General features: G+C 45.1%; 1 protein-coding gene across 11 annotated transcripts in view; it reads left to right on the forward strand.

Annotated features, from left to right (window-relative positions):
- The window catches only part of DENND1A (DENN domain containing 1A), a 495,826-nt gene that overhangs the window by 342,236 nt on the left and 131,119 nt on the right, over positions 1–22,471 (forward strand). For all 11 annotated transcript variants that reach the window (XR_006386371.1, XM_044264938.1, XM_044264939.1 and 8 more), the window contains one exon: positions 111–236. Coding sequence is in view for 10 of the 11 variants with exons in the window: in XM_044264938.1 (XP_044120873.1) it covers positions 111–236 (126 nt within the window). In the remaining variant the exon portion in view is untranslated. The remainder of the gene's footprint in view (positions 1–110; positions 237–22,471) is intronic.

The raw sequence follows: 22,471 nt of genomic DNA on the forward strand, positions 1-22,471 counted from the left end.
TTAATTCCATCCCCCTCCCAGGAAGTTTCTAGAGCTCTGTATGTATCGGGTTTTGCCAGCCGTCCACCCACCCTGCCCTCAACCCGCGTCTCCTTTCTCTCTCTCACCAGATCTCTTCTCTGAAGAACCGGCTAAAGAAGGTGTCCACAGCCACTGGCGATGGCGTGGCCAGGGCCTTCCTCAAGGCCCAGGCGGCTTTCTTCGGCAGCTACCGAAATGCTCTGAAAATTGAGCCGGTGAGTAGCTTCTTGGCATTTACAAATCTACGTCAGGACTGAGAAATAGACCTCAGGGGTCACAGGAATTCAGCTCTTCATCTGGCAGTTGAATTCACCCAGAAGGGTTTGTACATCTGTGTTGTGAGGGGCTGGGGGGTGCCTCCCCTTGTCTTTCCTCTTAGCATGAGGAAGCCATGCCGCTCTGTGTGAATGTGCTGCTCTCTGTTCACTACTCCTGTGAACGTTAAAGACCTGTCCCCTCCCTGGACAGTGGCACCAGCTGCATGTTAAGACAGGGCCCAGATCTCTCACATACCTGCTCTCTGAGGATCTTTTCCACTTGACAAATGGGGAAATTGAGGCTCAGAAGAGACATGACTTGCTAACCCAGCAGAGGAGCTGAGTAGTCCCAAAACCATGCTTTCCCTCTGTGTCTCGAGGTCCTTCTCCTAGGAAGGGGCCTCGGCTCCACCCTTGAGAAAGCAAGGCATCCTAGCGATTCACTCCTCGGGCGCTCCCAAAGTGCACTTGCTTGCTGACTCGGCCTTCCTGAGCGTCAGTAGCCTCGTCCATTCCCCTGCCTGCCCTGTGCGGTGGGAAGTTACTGTGAAGATGCGAAGATATTTAGGGGCAACCCTAAAACCAAAGAAAATACGAACTCTCCCGGCCTCAGTGGGAAGCTCCCATCTGATAACCCTCTCCTCTGCCTACTTCCGGCGTCTTGGCCACAGAGAATGGAGAACTGGGCTTGGGCCCAAGTCACCATGCATAGGAGGGAAACTGGGGGGCGACCTTGCCGACAGCCCTATTCTCTCAAGAGCGCAGAGCCTCCTTCATCCTGAGCCGGCCGGGGATGGCAGCCGCATCCAGCCTGGCTGGAGTGGGTCTGAGGAACCAGCATAGGTCGCACTGCCTATAGGCTGGGACTATTTGTTTCCGTCTTGGTTTTAACCCACGGCATTTTATTCTGTTAAATGACAAGGTGAGTTTTATGTCAGGCGGTACATTTCACGTGCAAACTCTGACAGTGAATCTTGGTTACGCTTCCCCATGAGCCACCGTTACACATTGTTAAGAATTTTTTTTTGATTACTATGACTCCGTCATGTGTCTAAGTGAGACCCAGAATAATAGTAACCACCTTGTTTTCCCTTCATCCAGAGCACACTTGCTGCCAGGTCGGGGGCTCAGGAAGCAGCAGTCTGATGCCACCATTCCTTGTTCCTTGTCTCCTGTCCAGCACTTGGGCCTGACTTTCTAAGCTGCCTCCGCTTCAGGCAATGTCATGGTCATAACACAAGGGATGTACTTTCTTTTTGCTTCCTTAGAGCTGCTTCCCTGAGGTCCACTAAAGCTCTTAGTTAAAGCAAATTCCCCATGTCCTGCTTGTCTCCAAGTGAGGCCGCTCTGATTCTTTGTCCTGACCTTGGGCCCCGCCGAACCAGTCAGGTCTAGTGCTCATTGGAGAGCTAGTATAATTCAAGAAAGATACTGTTGTCTTTCCATCTCTGAGAGGAGAATGGGATAACTGGTCTAGTTCTTTCCTTGCGTTGCTGGGAACTGACAAACATGCAATATATCCACTCTTAAAATGATTTCATTTTGTCGTATGAGTGCCTAGAATACAGAGGCTGTTGAATCTTGGTAGGGATTGCTGGATACATGATCTGGGCACAAGTTGCTCCTCAGAAGAATTTTATGGTTGTATTTGCACTTGACTCTAAAAGTCCCTGGGTTTGAGGACGGAAGCCCTGGAGTTCAAAGCCAGGATCTGCACTTCTAAGCTATATGACCTTGAACAAGCCACTTCATCTCTTTAAACTTCAGTTTCTTCACCTGTGAGATGAGGCTAAGAATACCTATCATTCTACATCTCCAGATGGTTATAAGGATCAAATGAGCCATAAAACGTTTCATAGGGAAGGTAAAACTCGACCTGGGTCTGATGGCTCAGGTTTGGAAAAAGACAAAGTGTCCCTCCATGTGGTGGGTATGGAGTTAACTGAATGAGCAAAGGCTTGGAGGCAGTACCCCTCATGGCCACTTTGTCTGGAGTCGTGGGTTTGGATAGGGAGAAGAGGCTGCTGGAGAGGTTGGAGCCAAATTTGACAGGGCCTGGGATGCTAGGCTAGAAGTGTGAACTTCGCCTTGTAGGAAATACCAGTTTTTGAGCAGAGATACGCTAAGACTGTTTGTCATGTTTGACCAGTACTAGAATGATGGACTGAAAGGGGAGTTTGAAGCGGAGACCAGGGGACTGTCCAGGAGACTCAGAAGAGAGCCCTCTGGTGGTAACACCAGGAAGAGGTACCATGAAGAAGAAATGACTAGATGCATCTGCAAAGATACGAAATGTGGGAGACGAGGGGCAAGAGATGTCAAATGTCTCCCAAGATTTGGAGCTAGGAGAAGGTGATGATGCCTGTAAGCAGAAAAAGCGAAAAACTTAATGCAAAGGTATTCCCAGTAGCAGTACTGATAATGGTAAAAACATGGAACAGATTTAAGTGTCCATAATAGGCAACTGGTTAAAGAAATTAAAGTCTATCCGTATGCTAGAATATTATATAGTCATTAAAAGTGGCATTCTGAGGATAGGATGATGGGTTTGGTTGAAAACAAGGTACAATTCACTGAGTCTGGTTTGCCTTTCAATCATAAGATGTACCATTACTCTGGGTACCATTCCGAAACAGGAAAGGGTGCTGGCAATCCCAGTTGGATGCCATCAGTTGTAAGACACATCCGGATTCCAGAGATGTTACAGTGTGAAGAAATCTGCATCTTAGAATCAATGAAATATGGCAGATTGTTGCGCCTTTGGTCCCATTTATCTGCTCCCAAATAGCTTTTTTCTGGACGGCCAGGAGGAAAGCCAGAGGGCCTGCAATTTTCTGGCCATGCATCATCACCATGCTACCTCGATGGTTTTTAAACCATAGATTTAATTCTAGGAATTTCTCCTTATTTGAGAGATAGGCTAACAGCACTTCCTATGCAAGATTGTTTGGGGAATTAATTAAAATAATTGACTGCAAAGCACAAATGAGCCCAAGAAGAGATAAGGGTTAGTGGGCATTGGCCACACGGGGGTGACGTGGGGATGGTACCTTGGGTGAGCCTGTTTTGGGTGACAGTAAGCACGGTGCTGAGAGGTTAGGGTGCCCTCCCCAGGGCCACTTGTCTTTTAGTTGTTTCCCTGGTTATAAAAATAGCACCTGCTCTTGGTAAGGAAAAAAGAAAAAAAAAAAAAAAGTTTAACAGAGGACTAGAAATGAGAAAATACCCATAATCCTATCGTCTGGAGTTAAGACAACATGTTAGCATGTTTCTACCTAGGCTTTAGGGTTTCAGGGTTGTTTTTGTTTCATTTAGGTTTGGGGTTTTGGTTTTTTTCCTTAAAGACAGTTGATATATTCCTGGCAAAGTAATCTACTTCTCAGTTATTTGGTTTTGCCTTTTAGTATGTTGTTTTATGTTTTAGTATGCTGTAGTAGTTTTAGTATGTTGTAGTAGTATTTTTTCACCTTATATAAAAACTTTCCTTAAACATCTCTTACGATGACAGCACGTACCCCATCAGGTGACCCCTGTGGTTCTTAACTCTGCATGGATCAGAGTCACCTGTGGGGCTCTTAAAACGGCAAGTGTCTGAGATTTTTCTCAAGTTCCCACAATCTGCTGTCAGTGCTGAGGCCCACCCCATCATCCTAATGCTGGTTCTTCAGATCGTGGGTAACCTCTCCCCATTTTAAATCACACTGTGATGAACATCTTTATAGAAATCTTCATGCACTGTCTGAATTCTTTCCTCAGGCAGAATCCCTGACATGGATTTACTTGGTTAGACGGTCCAAGTACATGGAAGCCTTTGCTATGGAAGGTGAGGGAGAAAGCTGGCGGCCAGAAGCAGGTGGCAGCCTGGCGGGCAGAGCCCCTGAGACGGATTGAGGGCAGGGCCCAAGCAGCAGCCTTGCATGTGGAGAATGTTCCGCGGCTGATGGCAGAGGGGGCCTACAAGGTGGGGGGCCCCGAGAAGCGGGTGTGGGTGCGGAGAGCACCGCAGACCCCCAGAGCTCCCGCGGCTCGTCCCCTCTAGCTGCCCTGTTGCGTGTCCCCAGCGTTTGCCACACCGCTACAGTGTGCTGGCTTCCCACCCTGGGCCAGCGGGCGCAGCCTCGGGACTCAGGTCACTGCGGAGTCACCGGGTTTGGATTTTTTACAACATGAAACGTGACAGACTAGACAGCGCTGCTTTCTACTCTGCTTGGCGGCCGGCTCCCGCAGCGCCCCTCGGTGCCCTGCCTGGCTCGGGGAGGGGGGTGAGCCCCCGCCAGAGGGGCCAGGACCCGCCACTCCTCCTCCGCGGCCCACGGCTCACTGGAGACTTTTAACTCTTTGGCCTTTTTTTTTTTTTTTTCCCTGTCCGACTGGAAAAATTTCAAAATGCAGCTGGCTGGGGAATCTCGAGCGTCGTTTTCTTTCCCCTGCCCGGAAGGGAAGGGGACGGCAGCCCCCTGCTGAGGCCGGCCACATGCCAGAGCCTCGCTGCTCCCTGTCCTTGCCCAGGGCTCCAGGCCGGACCCAGGCAGGAGGGCCTGCGTGGGCTAGCTGGCAGTGTCTCTTCAGGGCCAGGTGAATTCTTCTCCCAAAGGGCCAGAGAATGGGATACCCGCTCGGCGGCCTCCCACAAGGCTGGATGGAGCTCGGTTCATCTCCCCAGTGGCTCCGCTTCCGTGATCGCAGCCGTCTCCCACGACTGCCCCCTTCCTTCCCACGTTCCAGGTGGGGGATGAAGGTGGAGATCGCCGGTGACTTCCCGGTGGGCGGGAGAGCCAGGAGGCAGACTCAGGTCTGTCCGACTCCAAAACTCAGGTTCCTTCCACCACACCCTCTTGCCTCTCTTTGTTCTGATTTCCTCAGGCTCCACGTTAACAACTCTCTCCGCATTGCCAGCGCCGGGCGCAGGTCATGGCAGGGTTCAGGCGTCAGTGAGTCAATCTTGGAATAGTGGGTGGAGGGATGGGTGACAGAAAGTAAGGAACAGAGAGGTGTGCAAGGCCGGGGTTGTGTTTAGTGTGTGCAACGCAAACACGGTGCATCCTGCCTTGTCTTTAGGCTCTGGAGGTTGGTGCTCCCTGGCAGAGGGGACAGTGCCTACAAATCGCAAGGGCATGTGACCCATTTTTCAGCCACGCAGAGAATAGGAGGTGCAGAGCCCAAGATATTTAACAGTATCGGCCACGTCAACTTGTTCTTCTCCACTTAAACGACAGAACCACAAGCAGCCAAGCAGCCCCGTTCAGAAAAACCCCCTTTATCCATGTCAAGCAGCGGCCCAGGCTCTAGCTCATTTACTTAGGCCTTTCTTGCTCTCTGACACGCCTCCTTGCAGTTGCCAGGCAACTCTGGGAGTAGCAGTGTGTGTTAGGGATTAACTAGTTAGGGCTGGGGTCCTTTTTGGCAAGAAGGGGATAAAAGACAAATGATTTTAATTGCTAGACCGAGGATCCTTTCTGTGCTTGGTGGAAGATGGCAACTTTTGGAGGATATGTATAGCAGTGTGGTTCTTGAATTTGCCTCGAACATTCCCCTTCCTCCCTCTCAGGGAGAACGAATGAATTTTTAAAAGAATCTTACTTTTCCCACACTCCTTTGTTTAAAATTATATCATCGTGGAATCTGAGCAAGACTAACCTACCACCCTCTCTTTGGAAGACAGCACAGTGGCCTCAGCTTGAAAGAACTTTCAAAAATAGAATTGTATGTTTCAATTTCCTGCCTTTTTCCGTTCGTAGTTTCTCATAAGCTCATACGTGGAGTCGCCTCAAGATAGTACATTTACAGGTACTTGTTCCCACCTCTGGCCCACTGCAGGGTTTGGTAAAACATCAAATCAAAGAGCAAAACTGATGGACATTGGTGCTTTCGAACTCCTCCTGTTCCGTGCCAGGGTCTGCAGAAAGGCCGGGATAGAAGGGGGACTATGGGTGTCGTTGAGTCAGCAGACCAGCACGGCTCTCTCTGGGCCAGGCTGCCAGCTGGGCCTCCCCGGGATGAAGGGAGCACAGCCCCTGCCCTCAGGGAGCCGGTGCTGGGGTGGGGGCAGTGAACAGGCAGTCACATTCATGTGCTCGGAAGGAGGCCGTGCAGGCAGCATCCGACTCCGGAGTCCTGCTTGTTTAGTCTGTCCCAGGAGGCCCGGCTTCCAGATTCAGCTGTGGGTACGCTGGCCTCATCCACCTTACAGCCCCTCATTTTGCACATGATTCTGCTGACTCATATTTATCCACCTAAAAAACCCCTTAAAGACAGACAAGTTAAGATAAAAGCAGATTGATAGCCTGGCTTTCAAGCATGAACGGACGAGGCTGTGTTGGAACAGGTCGGAAAAACACCATGTATATCTGTTTCCTGGTTGAGTAACGCCATTGATCTCATGGCTTCAAAAGGCACAACTATATCTCTATGCGTTTTTAGTGTAACGGAAAACAGAAGAGTATTTAGAAACTAGAAACATTCGAACACCACGATGGTCCCACTGAACTAACCCACCTACCTTAATTTAACTACCTTTCATATGCTCTCGTCAATAACTTTTCATGTTGCGAAGGGTTTCCGTAGCTGCTGTCAAACCTAAGTTAAAAGTTCTTTCCTCCTCCATCTAACGTTACATCAGACGCGGTTTTTGTACAGCTGCTGAACATCCCATCAAGGACAGCCACCATAATTTCTGTAACTCCTCTCATTGGACCTTTAGATCGTTTCCAGTTTTTAATATTTTAATTAATATCGCAACAATCGCCTTTGTGAATAAAGGTCTGAAACGCCGTATTTTGAAGGCTTCTGAATAGAAGAAGTGCAAGTCAGCAGCGTGCAGAAGCCTGACTTGGGGTGCCAGCTTGTCACAGCGTGGTAAGGAGCAGATTTGCGTTGACTCGGTCTAACCACAGCTCAGGATGGAAAGCATAGAGAGCCCTTCCTGGCATGCGCTCCCTGCTCTCCACGCGGGCAAGCAGAGGATGCCCAGAACATATACAAGGAGTGTCACTAATTTGTGCCTCCGTGTTGTGCTAAAAGAAAGGGTTGAGGAACCCGAAAACAGTGTGTGCAGGAGAGCGAGACATGGGAGGTAAGGGAAGCAGGGGAAAGGAGAAAGCCTGGAAGAGGCTGGCGTGTGCTCCTCTTTGCTGGCTCTGAGATGCTCTGCACTGCTTGGGAGCCTCGAGCTGGAAATTGAACCCATGTCTGTCTATGAGCTCACGCTTTTTTCTCTTCTTCTTCCCCTTTTTTAAATTTTTTTTTTTTTGGTGGTAAAACACATATAACATAAATTTTCCATTTTCACCATCGCTCAGTATACCATTCAGTGGCATTAATTACAGTCACAATACTGTACAAGCACCATGACTGTGTTTTCAAATTTTCGTTACCCCAGATAGAAACTCTGAGCCCATTAAGCAGGAACTCCCCACTTGCCCGTCCCGCCAGTCCTTGGTAGCATCTGCTCGACTCTCTATGAAGGTCCCTATTCTAGATATTTCCCGAAGTGAGTTACTTGTCCTCCTGCGTATGGCTAATTTCATTGAGCATAACATTTTCAGGGCTCCTCCACACTGTACGTAGCTGGCGTCGGGACTTCATCCCCTTTTAAGGCTGAGTAATATTCCACTGTATGTATGGATCTCCCACATTTTGCTTGTCCAGTCTTAAATGGATGGATGGACACTTGGGTGGCCCCCGCCTTTCGGCTGTGGTGAATACCGCTGTGTACTTTCCTGTGCACGCATCTGTCGGAGGCCCCGTTTTCAGTTCCTTTGGGGTGCATACCTAGAAATGGAATTGTTGGGTCATGTGGTGATTTTATTTTTGAGGAACCACCAAATTGTTTTCCACGCAGAGCCCACGCTGTCTTTAAGCAGACAGTGGTGTGTTTGTGAAGGGTGGATATGTCCCCATGGATATTCTGTAGGGAAAGTTGGTGAGAGATTTTCTTATTTTTTTTAGTTTATTTTAAGCAAGCAGATAGGGAATTACAGCCCAAACCTGCTGTCCTGAGCTAAACAGAAGCGTTGACAGCAGGAGTCTATAGTGGACTAGAGAAGGGGCTCATAGCGTACCGGTTGCCAGTCTTTCTCCTCTTAGTGTCCATCCCAAGTCAAGGTCATAACCCCGCAGATGAAGCAGGGAGGAAAGGAGCTCTTCTGCTCTCAACAGCCAAGGAGGCAGAGTGCGATGGAAAGAGTATGTTTGGAGTCACCTGGATTTTTGTCTTGGCTCTGGAAGTCTCTTAACTTCTCTGAGCCTCAGCTTTCTCATCTGTAAAATGCAGATAATGCCTACATTATAGGACCGCTGATAAAAATAGCAGTAATGTACGTAAAACACCAGCAGTATTTTTGCTGACAGTAGATAGTAACTAAAGGATAGTAACCCCTCTTAGGTCAAGAAAGTAAAGGAGGAAGTGGAGAATGACACTGCCACATTCTAGAACAACGGTGGCCAAACATTCTTGTTCAAGTGTCAGAGTATCTGAAACCATTCACAACACGAATGAGAGTTTGGCCTGTTTATTCCTACCTCATGAAGTAACTGAAGGATTTATAAGAAAACACATAATATCGAATAAAAACTAAAGGAAAGAATTACTCACTTATGTTATTGCTCACCAGTACTTACAGGCAAATATGAGGGTGATAGGTACCAAGGGTTTAAAATTAAGAAATGCATTGGAGTCCACTTTTTTTAATGCACAAGAGAAAATATAATTAAGAATCTTTTGTTGTATTTCATCAGAATATTTTGTGCCTCTTGGGAGAAGATGACCATCATTCGATATTGACCCCAAACCTCTGTAGTCCGGCTCCCAGGTTGGGACACTGATGGTGCTTGTGAGCATAATTTCGGAGTCCTGACATCCTGGAGCCACACCACAAATGCTTGCTGAACTGAGAACCATTGTTCTAGAAGTAGACTGCTCAAGTAAAAAGTAGGTCCTTAAGTGAGAGAAGATAAGAACTGGCAGGAAATCTGCTTAAACATGATGATCAAGCTTCGCTGAATGATTTCAAAGAGCATCACTGAATATGACCAAAATGAAATTCCCACATGTTCTAAAATACTTGAAAAATAAACCACACCTAGTGGTATCTTAGACTATCCAGGGGGAGATTTCCGTACTTTGATCTCAGATCATAATCCTGACTCCTTTCTTACTTTGTTCCTGTAGGATGGGACCACGTTTTGTATTCCTTGGTGTTCCTCACATACTCTGATATTTTTAATAGGTACTCGTTAAGTACCTATTGTGGAAGTACAAATGAATGAATGATACCTGTTTTCCCATACTATGCATCAGACTAGTGACTGTATTTCAGTGTTGCGCAGTATAGATGCTTAGTTTAAAAACACACACACACAGTCCCTTAGAGTGTGAGAAGAATCGGATGCAAACACAGTACCACCAGTGTATAAGTGTAAAACAAAGACACAACCCAGCAGCTACGTGGTACCTGACCAGAGGCAGTTAGGGTCTAGAGAGGATCACCCTTTATGGGATCATCCCGTGCAGTAAATAATCAGGTCCAGGTAGGAACATAGAAGAGGTCAGTATATTAATGGAGTAGACTCACTTTTAAAAATTATATCTTCAGGGACAGTGGCAAAGAGAAATGGGTAGTATTATTGGAGTCTTAAGTCAAATGATCTTATTTTAGGGTCTTTTACTTTTTCATGGAGACTCTGAAAAACAGAGACCTTTCTGATCCGCTTTTAAGCAGTGATTAACATTTGACGATTTTGAGCCTAAAACAGTGATTCATGAGTCCATGTACTAGCTAGACTGTGAGCTCAAAAACAGGATTCTGGAGTATTCTTTCTTCTGCCCCCCGTGCATACATAGTAGCAGCTCAGTAACCTAAGACGGAGTGATGGTGGGATGGTTCTGTGGGGGACATTATGGTATTTGTGGTGATTAGAGGATAAACTTGCAGATTTCTTCCCCTCTACCCACCCTCCCAGACATGAGTCCACACTGATTTTCTATGGGGTGTGGATACATTCTCAGAAATACACAGCTTCATTACATTCAGTCTCGTGCTCCCCTTTCACAAAGAGATGGAAACCCACTCTGGAAAGTGGTGGAATGTCGTGATGACTCATGGACCTCTGGCACACAGACTGCTAGGTAGAAGGCGCTCAGTAATTATCTGTGCCGTGAATGAAATGATAATAGTGCTCACCTATAACGCCCTTCGTTGTTCGGGAGCTGAACATAGTTTTGTTAAATAAATCATTAAGACTTGAAGTCTTAAGGAAAAGAAAATAACATGAAGAATTTGTTATGTGCTAGACCCTTTACATATAGTCCATTACTTGATTTTTACAGTTCTCCTATGGAGAGAGTAGTGTATCCCCATTTTACTGATGAGAAACCAAGGCTAAGAAAGGTTATGTCACTTTTTAAAGAAGTGGCAGAGCCAGGACTCAGACCCTCCATCTGCCTGAATCTATCAACCGCGCTCTTTCCTCTGACCGCTCGCCACAGTGGTGATTACCATATGGTCCATGTTGCATACAATTTGAGGGCATATCAGACGCGAACGGAGCCGGTTTCCTCTTAGGAGTCAATGTCTCCAATCTGTGCAAATGTTTCTTGAAAAATACAGGTTAAACTAACACCATTTATAAACTATTTTGCAAAGGGAAAACGTCAAAATTTTAGATATCTTTTAAAAAAACATTCCCTTAATGGATAATTTTAATTGCCTAATATTTTGTTGTTTAAATATTTGATATTTATGGTGATAATTGGAGGAAAAAGTAAAACACTTTCAGGGGTAGCCCTCCCTCCTCTTTTCCTGGGCTGACACCTAGTGGCCAGTTTTGTCATGGCAGTGTTAATCTGGTTGTTGTTTGTCAATTGATTTTAGGACTTTTTAAAAAATCAGCTATTTTCATCATAATAAAACTAGCTACATTCATGTAAGGTTAACTTATTAGGGCTCATCTTAACAATGGAACTTCTATTTGATTTAACGTGAAATGCAAGTCTGTTATAATCAAGCCTTGCTAACAGAAAATGATGTAAGTATTTAAAATCTTGGGCTGGCTGACTCAGTCAGTAGAGCATGCAACTCTTGATCTCAGGTTCATGATTTTGAGCCCCACAATGGGCATAGAGATTATTTAAGTTAAAAAAAAGAAATATAAAATCTTGGGGTATTTGTCATGTTCCCCCCACATGCTCCCCCCATAACCTGACTGGTAACCATGGTAACCACCCAGCCCTGGGCACTGCCTCGCACACAGTGACAAGTAAGGCTTGATCACTGCACTTACAGACAGTGCAAGGCAGAGACAGAGTTGCCCTGAGGTATGGTAACTGCTGTAGTAGACTGTTGCACGAGGTAGGTGACGTCCAAATGCAGGACAGGTTGCTCCGCCTGGGCCCCAAGGGGAGGTTTCCTGGGTACAGATGCACATGGGTGACACCTTACAGGAGGAATAGCCTTTCCCCAGGAGCAGGGGCAGAGAGAAGCTCATGCAAAGGCAAGGGGCATCCAAACTACACAGTGTGGTTGGGTCGCGGGTGGGGGGGGGGGTCACCTGGCTGGAGTATGGACCGGAGAGTAACCAAGGGTAAAGTGGGAAGGCGCCAGCTCCAGTCCATGAAAGACCCAGATGCCCACAAAAGGGTTTTAGCACCAGTACCATAAACCAGTGTTTCTAGAACAATGTTCCTGGAAATATTAGATCTACAAGATGTTGTTTTTCTGATCATATAAGATTTGGGCTTGTCACACATTGCATAATGTAACTCACTCTCTCTCTCTCGCTCGCTCTCTTTTTTTTTTTTTTTAAGATATTTACTATGCACGTTACTAAAGCCTGGCTGTAAAGAAATCCGGTTAACTTTGTTTAAGCTAGCATTTTTCAAAAACCCTTTCCCCCCACAAAATACCTATTAACATTCCATGCATCTACTACTCCTCACCACAGTTGAGGAAACACATCTGTAGTTAGTGATTGATGATGAATTCTTTTCACTCTAAGACCATGGAATTAGGATACCAACTGTGGTCATTTTACCCCACCCCCACCCCCATCTCACTGCTGTGAACCTCAGAAAGAGAAAAAGTGTGTGCCTTTTCCAAAAGCTTTCTTGTCTGGCCAGACAGAGGCTTGTGGCCAACATGTGGTCTTGAGATGCAGAACCCAGTCGTTCCTCAACTCTCAGTGCAAGATCATGAGCTGCCAGTTGGTTCCCTCGGTCCAGCAACTTGGTCAGCATCTCAGTCAGGATCTAGCCAGGACAATGGAAACCCCTTCAGATGTTTATAAGAGGGAAAATAATTCAAGGAAATGGTTATCCAACTGAGAGAGCAGCTGAGACTCAAAAGGGGGCAGAGAGGTAATCCAGAGAGCCCCAAGAGCCCAGGTTGGTGCACCTGAGGTCAGGGTCAGGGTCAACTGACTACAGCTGGAAGCTGTGGGTCTGTGCAGTGGGTGTCTGAGTCAGGAGGCAAACCACTGCCAGAGGAGCCACCCAGGCAGAGAGAGAGAAGAAAACCTCAGCTTCTCCCTCCTGTTCGTCCTCATCCCTCACCAGTCCCTTCCATGGGCCCAACCAGGCAGGGGGCCAGCTGACCTGGGAGCCCAGGGGATTCAGCTTTCCTTCTACACAGAATAGAGCCGAAGAGTGGAGAGTGGGTCTAAGGTCAGATAGGAGCTCCTAGATCCCAGATATTAAGCTACTTAGTGATGTACCCCCCCATGCCCCAGGCAATAATAAAGAACATGATGAAATTAAAAGCCCCCTGATTTCTAGTTAGATGTGGCGCTGACCTCAGCTCTGCCTCTTCTCAGCTGTGTGTCTCTAGGCGAGTTACTATCCCTTTCTGAACCTTGGTTGCTCAGTTGTGAAACAGGAAAAAGAATCTCTGCTTAAAGGATACCCTTACAGGGCGTCCCTGGCATATTCGTGGCGGTTCCTGTTTTATAATGAACCAAGAACAAGGTATTTTCAACTTCTGGAGCTTAGTGTGGAGCTAATAGGAGAGTTAGCACCCCGCGTGTGTTGGTCAGCCACTCTGAACTTCAGTGAATTGGCTGAAATTTTGTTAGCTAGCAATCAGTATCTAGTGGATGGCTCATTTCTTAATCTGTTCCCTTCCTCGGGATGTTGGAGTGGGAGAGAGCTTGTAAAACGGGCAGCGGAACGTTCAAGTGTTGGAGAGGTTCTCTGTGTATGTTATTAGCTACCAGTTCGCTATAAAGACAATTGAGATTCCAGGAAAGCTGCCACTTCAGAGATGTTAAACCTTGGAAATTACTTCCTCCTTGCACCGCGACTTTTTCTTATTTTATGGGGAGAAAAATGCTGGCCTCAGGAAATTATTTTAAGAATTAAATGAGATGGCAGGTGCAAAGTACTCGTTGTCCACACGTCTTCCCTGCCCTTCCCAGCAAACTGCAGAGGCAGCTTCCCCCCCCCTGCCCCGTGAAGGCCCAGTTCACTGGCCGCTGCGTTCCATGCCGGCATGGCAGGATTTTTGGAAAGCCTTAACAGGAGATTATTTATGTTTGGTTTGCTTGTCCCTGTTAGTGATGTGACCTGGCAGGCCTCCACGCACCCTGTTCTCGTCAGTCACAGCTCACTGGCGTTATTCATAAGCCATTTTCTGGAGACATCCTTTGCCCATATTCCCACTGTGATGCATTGGTAGCCTCCTCTTCACAACATTAAAAATGGTCTGTAGGTTTTGAGGGTGTCCTGAGCAAGTCAGTTGTCAGCTCAAAAGGTCATTATCCTTTGAAGGGGAACTTTTATCCTGAGTTCATTAGTTTTATCCTTGTTCAATGAGTGTTGGGCCAAAGAGGAAAAGGCGGGAAGGGGGTGAAACCCATCTGTTGAGCACAAACTTCTTGCCCTTTATTTTTATTTTCTTGGTTAAGTGTGCATGGTATTATCCCCAGTTGATAGGTGAGGCACTGAAAGCAGAGAGTTGAAGTAATTTAAATCAGCAACTTGGAACAAACATTTCCCACGACCTACTTTGCCTGACGTGGTTCTAGATGCTTCGAGAGGCAACAGTGAATAAAATAAAGTCCCAGCCCTTGAATCCCTTCCATTGCAGGCAGACACAGGAAGCAAGAGTTGAAAGTGAGTCTGTACGTGTTGGGTGGTGACCAATGTGCAGGAAGAGGAAGCTGAGAAAGGGGTGGAGACGAGGCAGGTGCTGGTAAGTGACTGAGCTGGGCTGGAGGCCTGGAGAGCTCGTGCTTTTTCCCCGCTGGTCCCACTCTCCTTCTGGTCCTCGGATGGTTTCCAGCAACTAGGGAAACAACATAAACTTGGACATTTTGCTCTTTATTCTGGAATTGACAGTTCAGTGTGTCGGGGTGATGACATTGCATTCCTAGGGCACAGAAGACATTTTGGGGCACTCCCTGCTGTCGGCAGCATGTCGCTGTCTCCTTCATCTCTCTGGTTTCCCAAACACATTTCATCTCGATGCAGAAAGCATCTTGCCAGCTTGGACTCAAGCCCTTGTGCTGAGGAGCCCAGTCTGTCCTGGAGGAGGGTCCCTGTGACTGCTGGCTTAAAGGAACTCATTGCCTCTTTTCTCTCTGCTTCCAAAAAGTGATGTCACAGGTAGTAGCTTAGGTAGTCTTCATTTCTGTTTCCTGATCTCTGATACTCAGTAAGGCAGTTTGATCCCATAAGTGTTGGGCACCAAGAGACGGATCCGATACGGAACCTGCCACAGGAGTCAACGGGACCTGGGTTCCACTTTTCCGCTTAAGTAATTTCAAGCAAGTTAATTTCAGCAAGTTAACCCTCTGCGCTTCGGTTTCCACCTCTGTAAAAGGGAGAGAACAAGTGTAATCTGCCTCATAGGATTGCGGTGAAGATCAAATGAAATAAGATGCACGGTGCCTAGCATTTGGAAGGAACTTAATATTAGGTAGGCTTCTTTTCAAAATAAACTTTATATTTTAGAGCAGCTCTGCGCTCGCAGAAAAATTACGTAGAGGGTACAGAGATTTCCCGTACATCTGCTGTTCCCACTCATGCGTATCCCCCTCCATTAATAATGTTCATTTTTAAATATTTAAAGATAACTCTTTAATTTATAGCTGAACTTTCTCTACATCCTATCCTAGGAGGAAACAGTGGAATAGATAGGAAGTTTTCTTTTTCATAGTGAAGACAGTGTTTCATTTTAGTGAAAATGATGGTGAGAATTCTCATCATGACAATAGTTTATAAAGAAATGCTGATACTCAGTCTTTACAGTACTCCCCACTGGGCAGGTATCGTTATACGTTTAAAAATATTTTTACTGTAAAGTAACTTGTAGAGTAGATGGAGAAAACTGCCTTAATCACATGAGCAGCTTAACCCATTGTTAGAAGACCTGCACTGCCCAGGACAAGAAGTAAGGCGCTACTACCCATCCCAGAAACCCCCTTCCATGAAAACCCTTTCCCTCTTTTCAAAAGTCCCCGCCATCCTAACTTTCCTATTTTTTAAAAAAATAGTTTTTTTGACACAAATGTGTATTCCTAGATTCTCTAGTATAGTATTGGCCATTTGTAAAAAATTGTGTGGTTTTTCCCTTTTATATGTTCCTCTTCTTTCCCTTTTCTTTTATTATAATTTGTCTGTTGAAGAACCCAGACCTAGCATTTTCCCTGGTATGGACTGTGCTGTTCACCATGTTCCTCTGTCTTCTGTATTTCCTGCTAATTGGCAACTGGATCCTGAGATGGGACAGACCATGGCTCAATCCCCTTGGCAGGGCAATAGGAGGCATGTCAAGGCTGGTTGTGTCTCTTCTGGGAACTCTTAGTAGCCAGTAATGCTTGGTGCCTGTATCTGTTTATTCACTAGGAGTTGCAGAATGATGATGGATGTTCTAAGCTTATTTGTTTTTCATTTATTGGCTGGAATATTTTTAGGAAGAGACACTTGCCCTTATTTACTATTTTGTTACCCATTGACACAGTTCATGTGGCAAAGATAAATACTTGGTTCTTTCCCTTTGACAGTTTTTAATGTAACGAATTTGTTCCCTAACATCCTTAAAATGTGACAATTCTTTTGTTTATGTAGATTGTGGCCCAGTGGGTTTATTTATTCATTATTTATTTTTAAAGACTTTATTTATTTATTTGAGAGAGAGAGAGAGAGAGAAATAGTGAGAGCACAGGCAGGGGGAGTGGGAGAGGGAAAAGCAGGCTTCCCACCGAGAAGCAGGCTCCCTGCCGAGCAGGGAGCCCGATGTGGAGCTCTATCCCGGGACCCTGGGATCAGAACCTGAACCGAAGGCAGATGCCTAACCAGCTGAGCCACCCAGGTGCCCAAAGGCGTAGTGGATTTAAACATTTGATGGTTTGGAGTCTCTTGCAATTATTATTGTTAACGAAATTCAAACCGTTCCAACTTCTTCAGTTCAGTGCCTGAGTCCTTCTTTAAACACGGTCCTAGTAGTCTTTGATAGCTCCCTTATTATCTGATACTGCAAGATATTCCAGGTTTGTCTTACACATTTCCTGACTCCAACCCTGGAATCACACATTTCTTCAGATAGCACTGGTTTTTTAATTTTTTATTTGTTTATTTATTTTTTAAAAGATTTTATTTATTTATTTATTTAACAGAGAGAGATCACAAGTAGGGAGAGAGATAGGCAGAGAGAGGGGGGGAAGCAGGCTCCCTCCTGAGCAGAGAGCCCAGTGTGGGCTCGATCCCAGGACCCGGAGATCATGACCTGAGCTGAAGGCAGCGGCTTAACCCACTGAGCCACCCAGGCACCCAGCACTGTTTGTTTGTTTGTTTGTTTGTTTGTTTGTTTTTTAAGTGACAAAAATACCTCAAGACTAAAACCTGGGTGCTAAGTACACTCCCTGCTCCTGACTAGTCAGTTCCCAGGCCTTTCGAGTGGGCAGAGCAAGGAGGGAGACAGACAGACAGACAGACACACACACACACACACACACACACACACGTATCGATGTTTCCAATTCAAATTCAAGACCATAGAGCTTTTGCTTAACCTCTTCTCTGTTACACTTGTATTTCCTTCCTTCCATACTGAGAATTCTGGCTCTCCAAAGGGCACAGGGGATAATAGAATTAGAATATCCCATAATTACTCATTTGTTTTCACACACAGCAGCCTCAGTGAACAATACTAACACCAGCACCAGCATGATTGCAGAAAACCTTTTAACCCTTGTTTGCATATTCTCTCCCTGTTTTCCCCAGCTTTTGTTTAGTCGCACTGTGTTTCCACTGCTGGAACATTTCAGCCTTTATCTGCCCGTTCTCTCCCTCTCTGCCCTCCAGGTCTTAGTTTTCAGGTCACAGTAACTAGCTCGAATGGGGATGTCTCTTCAGTCATTGTGGGTTGTCTGAGGCTCACTGGTGGATTTTCTCAGGATGGGCTCCTCAGAACAATAGTCCCTGTTGTTATTAAAGGTTGATCGGTTTCCTGTGCCCTTTCTACGTGAGTCAGTTTGGCTGGATATAAAATCCTTGGTTCATACCTTCTTGCCTTCAGTATCTTAAATCTGTTAACTCCATTTTCTTCTGGCAGAAAGTGTTGCTGTCAAAGTCTGATGATAATCTTAATTTTCTTTAATAAGTCACATGTTCTGTTTTACTAGATGCCAGGGATTTTCTTTTTCCTCTTTTAAAGTCCAGTAGTTTTTTTTGCAATGTTATGGATGGTCCTTCCGTAGTCTCAGGTATATAATGTGGTCTCACAGGGTATGGGATGCATACAGTTTCGAGTTTTTTCTCTTTTTAATTTCAAGAAAATGTTCTTGAATGATAGGTTTCAGCTTCAGTTCTGTAATTTTGCTTTATTTTTCTTCTGCGGGGCTCCAATTATTCTTCTATTTGATCTTGTTTTTCACTTTCTTCAAAATCTTTATCTTTTTTTTTAACTTCTTATATTGAGATAGAATTCCTCTTCAATTTTTGTTTTTAATGTTTTTTTCTTTCTTTTGTTAAAACATCCTTACCATTGATTTGCTTTCACATCCCCTCTAGCCTGTTTCTGATTCTTGCTGGCGTTCTATCCCTCATGTCTAAGTTTTTATAATTCAGATATATGTTGTCCTTTCGTGCTTTGTATATTTTCTTAATGTCTTTAGCACATTTTGACACCATAGATTTCAGTTTTAATCTATTTTGTAGACAGATGCTCAGGACACATTTTTGTGGATGTTTCCTTTCCTTTTTTGTCTTATAACTTCGTGTAGGATTTGACCTCAGTGCCTTTATGTTATTAATTTTTACATGAACTTAGTTTGCCTGACTTGAGAATGAGATGGAGTGCTGGAAAGCTTTCCTCACTTCATAGAGCTCCCTCTTCTGTCATTTCTGGTAGTGTTCACAAATTCCTCAGCTGCTTTCTAAACTTCTCTGGCTGGATTCTCTTCTCCTGCATTGACAAGGATCTTCTTTTTTCCTTCCTCTCTCATGTCTGTCCTGCTCAGTCTTGCTCTTTCTTGATTACATTCCCAGAGGCTTCTCCCCATTATGGATCCCTTTCTCGAAAGGGAGTCCTGACACATTCTTTCAGGAGGCTGTAGGTGCTCCTCGGACTTGTCCCTTCCAGCCCCTCGGTCCTTCCTGTTGGTCCCTTGCGCTCCTTGCTGTTGCGGAGGTCAGAACCCTCCCAGCTTCACCTGCTTTTCTTAAAGAGGCCCACCTAGCTTTCTGCAAGGCCCTGTCAGCTGTTTCGAGATTCACTCTTCTCCCGTCTGTCTGTCAGCGCAGATGCCAACACCGAGCAGGTCTGGTCTGTTGGTAATCTGCACTCAGCTGCTTGCATTTGGGGGCCCATCTTTCATCTAGTTTTGCTCTCAGTGTTGCATGTTTGAGGTTTTGCTACCCAGTTGTCCTTCCTTTTTTATGTGGGGATTTGAAGATATCACCACCACCAAATTTCCCGAATTCCTCTTACCTGCTTCTCATTTCTTCCTGAGAAATCCAAGAAGAGGTAGCGTATCTCCCCCAAGCATAGGCCGTGCCCTTGTGGAACTTACATTGTACTGGAGGAAGACCAGTACTAAACATGAACCGAAAATGGAAGCAGATGATCTCAGACAGCAGCAGGTACTATGAAGGAAAGGAAACACAGTAAGCAGTAATGAGGGGTAAGTTTGAGGGGAGTAGAGCAAGTGCTTTGCATTTTGATGCTCTTTTCCAAGGAGTTGGCATCTGAGCTAGAGTGTGAATGATGAGAAGTAATAGGTGTACAGGTACCGGGGATGAGAGCATTCTAGGCAGAGCAGACAGCAAGGTAGGAATGGGTTCAGTTCGTCTGAGGCTCAGAATGCAAGGTCTGTATGGCTGACACACAACCAACATGGGCAGAGTCATAGTCGACAAAGTCAGAGAGGTAGGCAGGTCCGGATGAGGAAGGACCTTGCAGGCTCAGGAAAGAGTTTCATTTTAATCTAGGTACAGTGGAAGCCAGTGGAGGGACTTTTAAGCAGAAGTGAAGTCTGACCAGTTCAAGTTTCCAGAAACTTCTTTTGGCTGCTGTAGGGACTGCAGAACAGAAGTCAGGGAACAGTGGAGGATACTGGGGAGAGACCTGTGGCCCAGTGAAGAGGGAGAGTGGTCAGATTTGGGGTGTAATTTGGTGACAGGAGTTGCTAATGTATTGATGAGGGAAAGAGAAGAGTCAAGGATCCCTCTAGGTTCTTGGTCTACCTCTAGATTTTTTAGTTTTGTTTTGTTTTGTTTTTGGTTTATTGTTTTGTTTTTGGGTTTTGGTTTTTTGTTTGGTTTTTTTTTTGTTTGTTTTGTTTTTGTCTTTTTGAAGCTTATTTCTTGGAGAAGGTCAGCTAGAACTTAGCTCCTGAACAAATAAATAGATAATACTATAAAGCAAGTGAAAAATAACAAGCCACCGACTGGAGGAAGATAATTTGCAACAGAGCAGAGTCTTGGTTTCTAGAGTATATGAAGAATTTCTGTGAACCTGTAAAAATTAAGATGGGGAAAGATGTCAGCAGACATTACACAGGAGAGGTAAACAACAGTGGTTCATAAACTTACAGAAAATACACTCAACTTCACTAAAAAATCAAGGAAACTGAAATTAAGACCAAGGCATCATTACTTTTTGTACCTATTGAATTGGCAAAAATTAGGAAATCTCTGGCTGTATGTGGAGTAACAGGGGGTCTTATTTTGCTGGTTCAAGCATACCATTGGTATCTCAGTATTACAAATTGAAATTCTATCCCATTTAGGCTAGGAGATGTGTACAAAAATTGTCACAGCAATGACAACAACAATGGAAAATGGGGAACAATTCAAATGCCATTGAAGGGTAATAGATAAATAGATTTATCTATTTAGATAAATAGATATCTATTTAGATAGTAGATAAATTAGAGTATATTTATATGATACAGTATTACACCAACATGACAATTGGTGAATTCGAAGTAACAACATGAATAAATCTTGGCAACATGCAGTGTGCTACCAATTTTTAAGGCACAGTAATAAGTAAAACTAAATATTATTTAGGCCATATCATGTGTGTGCTAAATTTTTTTTTTAATGAGAATAGGAATGAGAAACAGAACTGAAGACAGATATTACTGGGGTCTGGGGAGAGGGACAGGAGGAGGCAGTAGAGGGGATACAGAGACAATGCAAAAATAATGTGTTTTCTTAAGTTCAGGAGGTTTACAGATGTTCATTTTATTATCATGCTACACAACTCAGTATAGGTTGCATATAGTCTTTCATGTGTAAATTTCAATTACATGTTAAATTCAGTGGAATTACAAAATAGGTGAAGTATTAATAATTTCCAAATCCCATCATTTTATAACATTATGTTTAAAATCCAGCTCAGAGTTTGCAAGCTCTGGACCCTTCTAGTGTAACATATTTCAGACCTCCTAAGGATCTTGAAATGTGGCTTGACCCAGTGTGTTGAGGGTCTCGATTTCCTTAGTGGCTGTGAAAGAGAGGGGGGTGGCTCAAGGTGAATGTCAGTCAACATTCCTTCCCAGGTTTTTGGTAACGAAACACAGAAACGCTAAAAGGAAGAAAGAATCCAAAAACGCTTTTGGACAATTGTTCCCTGCAGCTTTGAACAGACAGTCTCAGAATGATCTGATGGGTCCCTCTCACAGTAGTGGCCACGTCATGTACCCTGTTCTAGAACCTGCCTGACTCGTTGAAGACTCTTCTCCTCTAGCTTCCAGCACTTCAGTCTCCCCAAAGGATGGGTCCATGCACAGTGACTAGTCCCCACACTCTAAGAAATGTGTCTTTCTGAACCCCATTTCTAGCACAGGGAATGGCAAGTCAGCTTTGGAGTCTGAGAAAGTCAGACTCCAGTGTGATGCCATTTCTTGTTCCATCGTTGAGAGGAATGACAAGGAATTCTCTATTATTTAGAGTAATCATGGCATTATTACCCCATTTCTCCTTATCTGTTATTTAAAACAGTTCTTTTCTAAACCTCTGCATGCAACAGGAGAGATTGTTCTTTTTTTTTTTTTTTTTTTTTTAGTTGACAGATAGAGATCACAAGTAGGCAGAGAGGCAGGCAGAGAGCCTGATGCAGGACTTGATCCCAGGACCCTGGGATCATGACCTGAGCCAAAGGCAGAGGCTTTAACCCACTGAGCCACCCAGGCGCCTCAAAGATTTTATTTATTTATTTGACAGAGAGAGACACAGTGAGAGAGGGAACACAAGTGGGAGGAGTGGGAGAGGGAGAAGCAGGCTACCCACTGAGTAGGGAGTCCAAAGGGACCCAGGACCCTGGGATCGTGACCTGAGCTGAAGGCAGACACTTAATGACTGAACCCCCCCCCTCCAGACACCCCTGGATAGATTGTTCTTATAGATTCCTTAGCCTAAGTGCCAAGGAGGGTGAGTGAATTAGTGAATGGACAGATAGATGGATGAATTTATGCCATATTCTTTTGAGTCAAGATAATCCAGTGGGGTGGAGGGAAAGCCCACCCTGAAATGAGTAAATGTTTTTCACAACATGGATTGAGCACCTACTATGTGTTTGACACAGAGCTCAGTACTCCACAACCCCGTGGCAAGTAAGTGGTAGAATTGTGATCCAGGCACAGAGCTCAGGGCTGTAGAAAATGGGCTTTTCCTTTTGCAGGAGAAACCTTTCAAGAGCAGGAACGAGGAAACCAGAATGAGATAATTCACCCAAATATGAACTTGTAACCCC

Source organism: Neovison vison, chromosome 9 (genome assembly GCF_020171115.1).
Source record: "Neovison vison isolate M4711 chromosome 9, ASM_NN_V1, whole genome shotgun sequence".
Taxonomy (NCBI): domain Eukaryota; kingdom Metazoa; phylum Chordata; class Mammalia; order Carnivora; family Mustelidae; genus Neogale; species Neogale vison.